At 55.7% G+C, this 11,675-nt stretch overlaps 1 protein-coding gene across 1 annotated transcript; it reads right to left on the reverse strand.

The window, feature by feature from the left end:
• Positions 1–112: 112 nt before the first annotated feature.
• Positions 113–8,823, reverse strand: PPP2R5B (protein phosphatase 2 regulatory subunit B'beta). The gene is made up of 14 exons (XM_081064009.1): positions 8,047–8,823; positions 7,059–7,511; positions 6,078–6,274; positions 5,340–5,441; positions 5,089–5,181; positions 4,833–4,963; positions 3,647–3,706; positions 3,439–3,547; positions 2,875–2,928; positions 2,751–2,801; positions 2,512–2,631; positions 1,556–1,683; positions 1,206–1,307; positions 113–901 (listed from the first exon to the last, which is right to left on the reverse strand). The coding sequence occupies exons 2-14, from the start codon at positions 7,255–7,257 to the stop codon at positions 754–756; spliced, it is 1,494 nt and encodes a 497-aa protein (XP_080920135.1). The 5' UTR covers positions 7,258–7,511; positions 8,047–8,823; the 3' UTR covers positions 113–753.
• Positions 8,824–11,675: the final 2,852 nt, after the last annotated feature.

The raw sequence follows: 11,675 nt of genomic DNA on the forward strand, positions 1-11,675 counted from the left end.
TGGTCAGGGGGTTGAGAAGAGGGGAGTTTCTGCCTCTGCCTGGTCTCCTAACCCGGTTTTCATCATTTCACTTCCCTCTTTGTCCCTACCCCTTAATAAAGCAAGCAGTCTTTGAGTTTCTGTCTTTATTACGTCTACCCCCAGCCAGGGGAACGGGGAGACCATGGTAACTGTGACCCCCCGGCCCCAGGACATAGGGAATCTCTTCTGCCTGTGCCCTCACCCCACCCCCCTGCCCAATAAATAAAAAGGGGACAAGGAAGTACAGGGTGAGGGAGGGAAGGAAAGAGTATGCCCCAGGCCCAGGCCAGCTTGTGTGTTGGGGGTGAGCAGGGGAGAATAAATAGACCACGGATCCCATGGCAGGGAGAAGAAGGACCTCGCGCTGGCACGAGGTGGGGCAGGCTAGGAGCTCAGTCCCCTTGCCCTAGGCCGGGAGCAGGGGTTGGGACCTGCCTGGAGTCTGGAGCCCGGCTTTGCGGGGCAGGGGAAGCTCCCCGATGGCAGCTTCCCAGTCCAGCTTGCCCTGGTCAAGTCCTGCCATAAGGGCCGGAGAGTTCTGTTGCCAAGCCCACTGTCTCCTCTCCTCCTCTCCCCACAGTGAAAGCTGCCCATGCTGGGCCCGGCAGGGCGCCCTCCGAGCCCACTCTGGCAAGGCCAGGGCTAGGTATGTGTCTCTCTGGGCCCCTGGGCAGGAGAGGGGAAGGAGGGACTAATAGCTCTGGGTGTAGCTCCTCCCCTTCTGGGGGCTCTCTAGCTCTGACCCCCACTGGCAGCCACCTGGGGTGTAAGGCGCTGGAGGGGGGGCTCTTTGGCCCCCTGGGTCCCCTGTAACCGGCGTAGCCGTAGCTCCTCCAGGCCTTGCCACAGCTCCTGACGCTCCCGGGCCTTCTGCTGCTCCCTGGAAAGAGAGGGTGAGGCAGCTCCCTACCTGGGGCCCTACCTACCCTCCAGCCTACCTCGCCACCACCCGGTCTGTAAAGGGGCTCTAACACCTGGAGGAAGCACTTGGGAGAATGGCTGGAAGCAGTGGGCAGTTGGGCATGAATGGGCCAGCACTTGCCAGGAGCACAGGGAGAGGCCTGAACTAGCTGACCAGATGGGATGTGGGGTCGTCCTCAGATTCCCTCCAACCACAAGGAGCTAGTTCCTTCCTGCTTTTCTCCTCTCCCTTCTCCCTCCATGCCCAGCCCCCCAACACTCACTGCTGCTTTTCCAGCTTATAGGAGGCTGTGAGCTCATCAAACAGCTTTCCGTTCATCTCCATGAAGGTCTTGAGCACATTGTAGATCAGAGATACGATGGTTCTTGACAGTTGGAGGGAAGGGGTGAGGAGATGACAGCAACTTCAGTTAGGCGCACCGGCCCCTCCAGCGCTGTCTATCCCTGTTCCCCAAACAGCATGCAGCCCTGAACACCCTCTTCCTGCCCCTTTCACCACCCCCAAACCCTTTTCAGACGTCTTCCCTGACTAGCTCGCTAGGAGTAACCCCAAATCTGGACTGGCTGCCCTGGAGCCAGCTCCTGTGGGTTAGGTCAAGGCCTGGGCACTCACTGATTCCAGTGCTCCTTGGAGACTTGGTAGAGGGTCCCAAACACAGCAGGCAGCACAGTGTGGCAGTTGTCCTCAATGAGGCTCAGGATATACTCATTGTTCCAGAAATACAGAGCCCGCTCTGCAACCTGGGGCAGTGAGATGGCAGAGTGAGCACCTAGCAGCGGCCTCCCTGTGTGTGCAAGAGCTGGTATTCCCCTCACCCCAAAATCCAGGGCACCCTGCCCGCCACACACCCCATCCCCAGGGCTCATCTGAGCCACTGGAGGGAGCAATGTGGCGAGGAGAGAAGCACTGGGTTTGGAGTCCAACATTCAGGGTTGAATCCTAGCTGCATGACACACTGGCCACATGATCTAGAGTGAGGCATTTAACCTTTCAGCCTCCATTTTCTCGTCTGTAAAATGGGGCTAATAATAGCTATCTCCTCAGGGCTGTTGTAAGAATCAAATGAGGCATTTAATAAACTGAAGCACCAGAGTCGCTGTGAGGAAGAATTGACTGCCACCAGGTGTGGCTCGTAAGAATGGGAGGAAGTCTACACCCACATGCAGGAGAATACCAGTGACAGCCAACCCGGTGAGGGGGGTGGCCTGGCCGGGCCCTGAAGTGGGGCTAATGAAACTGAAGGTCATAAGAAAAGGAGAGAAGTGATAACAACCCATCAGTTTACCAAATATGTTTACGCTCTGCCACCACCCCCATCACCACCGTGTGAAGAGATCACTATTGGCCCACGTCACAGATGAAAAAGCTTAATCAGACTCAGAGTGGTGGAGTGAGTTGCCCAAGGCCCCTCAGCCAGCGGTAGGCAGGACTTGACCCTAGGTCTCCTGACCCTAAGTCCAGTGTCTGTCCGTTATCAGACCCAGGAAGGTTCAGAGGAGAAACTGAGGGCAGAGGGAGCAGTGGTAGGTAACACCTGGCTCCCACCCTCACCCAAACCCACCCCATACCTGGAAATGGGGGCTGGACACACAGCGAGCCACCTGCTTAAAGAGAGGCTCCTGGATCTTCACGAACTGGGAGGGCTCAATGACATCAAGAATCTCTTCCATTTCCCCCAGAAACATCACCTGGGGAGGGATAGGGACAAAGGAGGCAGCAGTTCCATCTCCCCTGACACACACCTAACCACCCTCCTGGAGCTAAGGGTCCTCAACCTCCCTCCGGGGGTCATCAAAGCCCTTCGTACCTCCTTCTGGGTGCAGGTTTTTGGCCAGTATTTGAGCAGCCCCCGGATCACCTGTGAGAGATGAGGCAGAAAGGAGTCAGGCCTGTGGGGCTACAGACCTGCCTTTCCCCACAGAGGTACTCACGTGCTCTGTCAAGGTGGCATCCTTTTCCAGGAACTGCACCACACAGTACGCCAGCTGCAGAGTGGGGGAGAGAGGCCTGGGGTCAGCAGGGGACCAGGACAGGACCCCAGACGTTTGCTCACCCACCGCGTGGACTTTCTCATTCACCAGGCATGTACTGACTACCTAGGATGTACCAGGCACCCCACTCCACGTGCAGGGCACACAATGATGATGTCACAGGGGAAACAGTCAGCAAACTAGTTCTTACACATTTTACAGAGGGCTCTATAACTGAAATCTGAATCACAATCTACGCAACTGTAGAAGAAGGAAAGTTGAATCCTAGGGCAAGTCGAGAAGGAAGGGGCTAGGGAGGCTGGGGAGTCAATGCCTGAGACCAGCCCGACGGGGTCATGGGAACTGTCTAAGGTAGATGGGACAGAATTCGTAAAGAAAGGGAAGGTGAGAGGAGATCCCATGAGTCGGTGACAGTGTGGCTGGAGCCAGAGTGTCAGGCTGACCCAGGTGGCTGCCCTGACTCTGTCAGCTCTCTGCTGTGGCAGGGCCAGGCCTGGACCTTACCTGGGCATGAAAGACAGACAGTGACTTGACGGAATGCAGAGGAATCAGGACCCGAACCAGGAAGTGCTTGTGCTCAGTCTTCAGGGGCAGCGCAAAGCCATTGATGATGCTGAGAAGGGGCAGAAGAGAGGAGGAGGGCTCGGATGACTGGGCCTCAGCCCTTCCTCCCAGAATGCTGACGCTGTAGCTGAGGCCCAGGGATAGTCACCTTCCTAAGATCTCTAGCAGCTCAGCCACGCCATTGAAGTGCTCGAGTTCGTAGATGAACCTGTAAGAGGAAGAGAAGCATGCAGAAGGGGTTAGAGCAGTCAGGGCAGGCCCAGCCCCCCTCTCAGCCATCCTACCTGCCCACCTCAACCCTGCACACTAATCCAACTTTCTCCCAACCCAGAGTCCATGTCCCTTCCCAGTACCCTATACCAGGCCCCACTGAGATCCACAAGCACTTCTGAATTGCCCTTCTCAGCCCAGTCACCGGTGCCACTCTGGGTCCCAGCTCCAACCTCTCTTCTGTGAAGCATTCCAACTCATCTCTCCCCAAGACCCTAACCCTCACTCCCTGGTCTCCATCCAGTCAGCAGGCACCTAGCCTGTGTCCTTCAATCTTCATGCCAGTCCGCCAAACCCATGACAGATAGCACCTACTCTGCGCTATGTACTTCTCAAAATTACCCCAGGAGGCACAGCTTATTAGGTCCATTACACAGATAAAGAAATCGAGGCTCAGCGGTTCAATGGAACTTATCCCAAAGTTAATAAGCAGGGAATCTCATGGACTCAAAATAGCTATTTTGTAGCTAATAACAATAAGAGCCCTGGCCTCGGTCCAGGTGCTGTACCGAGTGCTTTGGAAGCATCGCCTTATTTTATCTTGATCACTGTCCCTGGTATAGCTATCATTCCCATGTTAGAGAAGAGGAAACTAGGAGAGAGCTTAAATAATTTTCCCAAGAGTACCCAACTATTTGAACCAAGCTCAAACACAGGCTGTCTAACTCCAGAGCCCGTCTTAACTAGGAGGCTACGTGGGCCCAATGCTCAGCAGGCACTGGTGCTCAAGACACATTTGCAGAAAGAATCTTTGGGTCCTATGGCTCAGCACAATAGGGGTCAAAAGATTTCAATCCTATGCCTCCCAGACTGACCCAGTCCCTGCAAACCACTTCACCTCTCTTGGCTTCTATGTCTTCATCTGTAAAATGGAAATAAATACCTTTTCTCTGCTGACTTCACAGGCTTTGAATAATCAATATTGTGTAGTATGTTGCCAAGAAAGAACTCGGTAAACCACAGTTCCCAGGGACCCCCCAGCTGGGAGCCTGTGCCTCAGTCTTCTCCCCACAGCTCTCCCCGTCCCTCCCCAGGTTTCAGCTGGACAGGCAGCAAGCACCTACCGGAGGAAGATATGGCTGCATTGTTTGCGGATGTAGGCCCGGAGCCCCAGGAACTTGCCATAGACCCGGTGCAGGATGGTCTTAAGGTACTCACGCTCCCGTGGGTCCTCGCTATCAAATAGCTCCAGGAGCTATGGGACCAAAGGTCAGGGGTCAGGTGAGAGGTCAAGGCCAGATGCTTCCATCCTATCCCCACACCCCTCAGTGAGTCTATCGCTGCCCTATGGCACCACCCAGCTTGGGCTCCCGACTTCACCATCAGGACAAACTTTTGGTCCACATATCTCTTGGCCACGGAGGGCTGGAAGTCTGGGCTCTCCAAGAAACGCAGGAAAAACTCATATACCAGCTGGGGGAGGGGAGAGACAAAAAAGTGAGTGCAGGAACAGCCTCCCCCACTCCCTCTGCCCTATGGCCCTCATCCATCAATCCAAGACTTAAGGAGACTCCCTCCCCTCTCCTCGGGTCTCTTTGAAACTTGATCCCTGCCTGCCCTATTCCTCATACCTGTAGGTGTGGCCATGAAGGCTCAAGATTGGGCTCATCCTCTTCAGGGTCAAATTCAGGGTTCTCACTGGGTGGCAGGGTCCGGAAGATGTTCACTGAAATCTGAGGGACAGAGTCAGGGTTCTTTAAGGAAGAACTCTCGAAGACAGAAGCCAGGGGGCCCCTCATCCAAAGTTCTCCTGGGCCTCAGCAGCTGCCCCAGCAAGCAATTCACTCCTTGGCTATCATTACCTGAACGCATAGCTCATGGAAGCCCTGGGCCAGGGGCTGGGGACCCAAGGGTGGGCAACACACATCCCTACCCTCTATTGGGTGCAGTCCAGTGGGGAAGACAAGATGGAAAGCAGTAAGGTCTACAGACATTCTAGGCAGCAAAAGGGACATTTCTAGTTTAGGCATTGAGAGAGGCTTCCTGGAAGAGGCAGCACCTAAGCCCGATCAGGGCGATAAGGGACTTGGGGTGGGGGCCAGGGAGGGGGAGTGCACACCAGGTCTCGGAGAGTGTAAGCCAAAGTGCAGGGTGGGACAGGCCCAGGTACTGGGTGACCTACGCCGGCCAGAAGCCAGGCAGCAGTGAGGCTGGAGGGCAGAGTGAGGAAAGAAGAGTAGGACTTGAGGCCAAACAGAAGAGTGTGGGGCTTATTCTCTGCACAGGAGCCCCTGGACAGGTCAGTAGGGTCCCCACGCCCTCTAAACCCTCCAAGCCCTCCCCCCCAGAGGTTGGGTACCAGGGCTCACCATGCGGATGATGTCTGGGTAGACAGGCTCAATAAGGACCCCGCGGGTGCTCCCCACACACTCCACCAGCTCGTTGAGTGCTGCCCGCTTCACCTCCTTCCCTTTCAGGTCAGCCACACAGTCCAAGAAGTCAAACATCACCCCACACTGGGCCAACTTCCGGCTCAGCAGTTCATGCAGCTCAGACGCCGGCACATCTGGGAAGGAGGGAGGGGCTTGAGACTGGGCCCCAGGTGCCACAGCTCTGGGGAGGGGCAGACCCTCCTAATTCCTAGGGCAGCCTCCCCTGCCCCCAGAATCCATGCTCTGATGTCATCCCCATTCCTTGCAGAGAGCAAACGACTCCTATCCCATCCTCCATTCCTGCAGGGTAAAGGAGCTTCATCTTTTCCTCTTAACCCAGACTCAGAGGGCATGATGGCCTGATTTTAAAGCAAGGTAAGAGATCATGGATGCTTTCCTAGGAAAGCCTAGGCTTTCCACAGGTGCCCAAAACAGCACTGCTTCCCTCTCCTAGGTGGCACTCTGTTCTAAGAGCCAGAGTGGGGAGGAGGGTCAGAGCTGAGGATCTCTAAGGTGCCCTCTGGCTCAGCCCGTCAGGCCCTGTGGCCCAGACGTTGGGGGGACTACATGGTGGTGATTGCAGGGAGCCATGCTAAGCACCTGCTCTAGGACCCTGGAAGCAGCTAGGCTGCTTAGTGGCCTCCTGGCTGTGGGCCCCACCCTGGGCCCTGGTCTGCCCCCCAGGGTGGCGCCACCTCCAGATGCCCCACCTCCAAGGATGACAGGCCAGTCAGGCCATGCGTCAGCAGAGAGGGCTGGAGGGCTGGAGGGTGGGGGTCAGCTCTGATGGTGGAGTCCCGCGGTTGGAAGGAGCTGTCCAAACTCCCTTTGATCATAACTGCTGCTTCTCACTACCCCCTGAAGCCTGTTTGCCACCTCTGGGACTCGGGTACCCTGGCAGCCAGCAACTGGGCTCACCTTTGAGCAGGGGCAGTGGCGTGAGCTCCTGCTGGTTGCTCTGATAGCGGAACTGAGAGGAACTATGAGAGCGCCGGGGCCGGGCCCTGCGGAGGGAACGGCGGGAGAAGCCATCCACTTTGTCGGGTGGGGGCACAGGCGACAGCCCCGGGGATGAGGGGCTGGTGGGAGTGCTTGCAGGGGGCAGCTTCGTCTCCATGATGGCCAGGCAGCTGTCAAGGCTTCAGAGACCCGGCTTCCCTCTGGGCCAGGAGGATGCTGAGTAGAGGCTGAGATGATTAACTTGGGCCCATCCTGGGGGGGGGGGGGCACAACCACAGTCCTGGCCCCCCCCCAGGGCCTTCGGCAACTGCCCAGTCCTGGGGGGCAGGCAATGTAGAAAGGAGGATGGCTCAGAACTCAGATTCTTCCTGGGGGTCACGAAGAGTCCTTAGGGTTCCCACCCTGGCTCTTCTGAAAATGAAGTCACGGCAGAGAGATCGGCAAGAAAGATAGAAGATAGAAGAGAGAGAGAGAGAGAGAGAGAGAGAGAGAGAGAGAGAGAGAGAGAGAGAGAGAGAGAACCTGTCAGTTCTTCCAGGAAAGACAGCATGTGGGCTGCTGCTGAGTGCCCAAGTCGTCTTTCCCCCCGCTACCCTTCCTTGCCTGGACCCTAAATAGAGGTACAGCCCCCCCCCCATAGGAGACATGTCCCTCCCTTCTCCCAGACTGAAAAGCCCCAGCTCCAAAATAACTCCTCGCAGAACAGGGCCTATCCCCCAAGCCAGCCCCTACCTAGAATGGGGACCCCGTACCTCATTCCTGGCCCCTAACAGAATGGGGCCCGTTTCTGTCTTACTAATCCAGGCCACCAGGAACTTCCCCAAGAATGGAGACCCTATCCGAATCCCATGCCATCCTCCTCCTAGAACCAGGCACCCTCCGCTACCTCAACTCCTCCTTCCTCACCCCCCAAATCTCATCTGCCTCCCGGTGGGGGGACACTCACTTCTTAAAAGCCCAGACTTTGGTCCCCGGATCTCAGGGACTGCTGGTGGGGAGGGGGTCGGCTGTTCAAGGCTTCTTCACGGCAGATCCGCTCCGGGCGCTGGCGCTGGGCGGCGTCGCTCTTGGGTTCTCTCTCGAGCTCCGGGGGTGCCGGAGCATACCCCCAGCTCAGCCCCGGATCGGGGCGCGTGCGTCCGGCGGGCTCTGGGCTGACCTGGGCAGCGCGCAGACCTCTCCTCAAGTCGTGGGACCTGACCAGGCGCAGCGCGGCGCCGCGGGAGCCCCGGCTCTGTGCGCACCGGCACCCGCCGCCCAGCTGCTCAGGATGACATCAAGTCACCTCCCCCCTCTAGGCCCGCACCTCCCCGCGGGCTGGCGGCGGGGGTAGGGTAGGGGGCTGCGTCAGGAAGTTCCCGGGGGCCGCTGGGAGATGTAGTCCCCGCAAGGCTGCCGGACCAAAGCGGTAACCCCTGCGGACACCCGGGGGCAAGGCTGAAACAGAGCGGGATGGGGTCCAAATGGTGTTGGGCTCCTCCTAGGTTCTGGAAGGGAGACTGCATAGGGAAAGAGGAGTAGGGAGTTTGCACCAGGAAGCTGGGGGTGATGGCAGGACACTCGCAGAAAGAGGCTCAATCCTATGCTAGGCCCAAAGATTTGGCCTACTCCCTCTGTGCCCCAGCCATTCCACTCCCATGGGAACCTCAACCTCACCCCAGAAAGGCCCGACACCTTAGAATACCTTTGGAAACCGGCACTCGGCTGGTTAATGGTCTGCAGCGAGCCGGTGCCTGCTGGGAGGGGTGTGGTGGGCCGGAGGCTGCTGGGAAATGTAGTCCATCCTCAGGCCTGCAGTCCCCCTCCCATCCTTTGCTGTCTAAGGTGACATCATGGGTTGGGGTTTAAAGGGCCAGCCTTGGAGTGGCAAAGAATCAGAGCAAGAGGTACTCCCTGGCACTGCCACCCTCCCCCACTCCAGGCAAGCTGGTCTTCCTGGAAGGACCACCCAGCTACTCTGGGCCCTAAGATGGGGTCTCTTGTTCAAAATCCTGGGCAGAGTATCCAAGACACAGGTGGGATTCCAGGAATTTTGCAGTCCTACCAGAAGTGCCGGGCCTGTAATTGCCTGAGCCCCTTCTTAGGATCCAGGACCCCAACACGCTTTATACCCTTAAATTATATGCCCCTACATTTTACTGTGAAATCTCCACCCGAAAGTTTTCCCTGGATGAACAACTGGTCCATGTGAGCAGCCAGAGTGGGCAATGAGACCAGAAAATGAGGTCAGGGAGGGGGTTGGGAACTGGGGCCCTTTTCAGACTCTTCCCTACCCTGCCTGCTTTGGGCGGTGGTGACTACTCAGTGCTCCAGTGGAACCACTCAGCCCTCTCCTCTGTTGCAGAGAAAGCCTGAGTGCCCAAAGGTGCCCACCTGCTAAAGCAACAGAAAGCTAAGTCCCCAAGTTAGCCAGGCTGGGATCCAGGACCATACAACTGGAGAGCGGGTCAGCCATTCTCGCGCTCAGAAATCTCCACCAAGCCTAGTTCATTTGGCCCTTGGTGTCCTCGTCTGTCTATGGGAACCCATAATCTCCTCCTTGCCTACTTCCTAAGCTCAGGAGGTAGTCTCTCCCACACCCCTACTGAAAAAACTGGGGGAAGGCAGCCGCACGGAGCCTTCTACAGCTAGGTGAGGATCCCAAGGCCCCAAGAGGAGACGGCTTTGCCCAAGGTCTACAGCCCATCATCAAAACCTAGGGCCAGGGGCCAAGCCCTCATCTCCCAGCCTAAGTCAGGAGGGTACGGCTCCAGGCCCCCAGTGCCCTGGATTCCAAAGATCTCAAGGCCCTACTGACAGTGGAGGGGTGGTGCTTTATGCAAAGCGGGTGCTCAAGTTGAGGACTGGGAGACTCAAGGGTGAAGGACAGACTGAAGATTTCCTGTAAAAAGTAGAATTTGAACTGGGTCTCAAAATAGATCCAATATCACCTGGGAAGTGCAGATGAAAATTCTTTTACTTTTCATCTTTATTGAGATATTCACTTTCTATAAAATTCACTCATTTTGTTGTTGTTTAATGTGTATAGTTAGTGAGTCAGTTTTGCAAGATGAAAAAGTTCTGGAGATTGGTTGAACAGCAATGTGAATATATTTAATGCTACTAAATTGTACACTTAGAAATGATAAAATTTATATTACACATATTTGACCACAATTTAAACAAAATGCAAAATCAGGCCCTCCAACCCTGGACCAAGTCAAAAGCCACAGCCCCTGGTTACCTTCTGTGATTCCCTTCCACACCCATTCTGATCCCACTGAGGAAATACCCAGAGGGGCTTTTTCTGGGAGAGCTATCCTTGGAGAAGGGAGACACACACCCCGCCCCCAGGGCCCTCAAGCCTAGACTCATGTTTTGCCTGATGAGTTCCCACCTAACCTAATTTGGAGAGGACCACAAGGAGCCCGCCATGGCCTGACCCCCCACCCCTTTTCTTTCTGTGGGGAGGAACCGTGTCTGTATCTTTCCCCAGACCCTTTGAGTTCTCTGGCATCCAGTTGCCCAGTAAAAGCTTCCTAATACAGTACCCAGGCCAGTGTATTTGTTGGGGCTGCTGAACCTAAAGTGGGGCCTGGGACTTCATCCCAGAAACATCCTTGTGGGGTCCCCAATACCACCTTCCCTCCTAAGAGAATATCATCCCCTTTACATGAGAGTGCTTTTTATTCTCTCATTCAGCTCCGACTTCAGGCCTGGGCCAGGTTGTGGGATGACTGTGTCTTGGAGTTGGATTTCTGTGGTGCTCACAGTACTTGGTCTGGGGGAGGTGGCAGGAAGAGCCTTTGTGCCCCTCTGGGTCTACTTATCTGCTGTGGCCCAGACACTGCACTGTGTCCTGCTCACAGAGGGGATCAGACTCAGGAGTGAACTCAGACAGACACCGACTCCTAAGAGACAGATGTGGCTCTCTCTCCCAGTGAGAGAGACATGAGTGCAGCCTCACTGGTGAGAAGCTGACCCGGGAAGCAGCCACCCCAGATTGGGGTCCTAAATATTGGGAATGGCCCTGTGTCCTCAACCTTTGCACATGGTGTACCCTATTCCCACTGCAGAGGAATGGTCGCCCCCTCCTAGACTGGACCAAAGGACATTTCCTAGTCTCTAGAATATGCCCTTGTATTCCCACTGTCTTCGGGAAGAGAAGTGATGCTTCTCTTTGTTCATTCACTCACTCCACAGGCATTTAGGCTCCCAGCCTCAGTTTTCCTCTCCCGTAAAATGGGGATATTAATAGTGTCTCCCTGTGAGCAGTGCTGAAGAGCAGATGAAGTAATGCAAGTAAAGTGACAAGCCCAGGGCCCAGGACATTACACAGGCTCAATTCATAATATCTATTATTTTTATCACTGTTCATTTAATCAACATTTGATGAACACAACAGTGCTCTCGGCCTGTCATGGAGGTCAGGCAGATTTCTTGATTCATTCCAGAAGCATTTTCTGAGTGGCCATCCTATTAGCCTGCTTCCAGAATGGGGCCTTCCCATTGACTCCCAAAAACTGTCCCGGAGGCTCTTCATCAATCCCTTCCAAGTAAACGTGTCTTCCCACCTACTAACCCAACCCCAGGGTA

This window comes from Rhinolophus hipposideros, assembly GCF_964194185.1.
Source record: "Rhinolophus hipposideros genome assembly, chromosome: 10".
Classification (NCBI taxonomy): Eukaryota; Metazoa; Chordata; class Mammalia; order Chiroptera; family Rhinolophidae; genus Rhinolophus; species Rhinolophus hipposideros.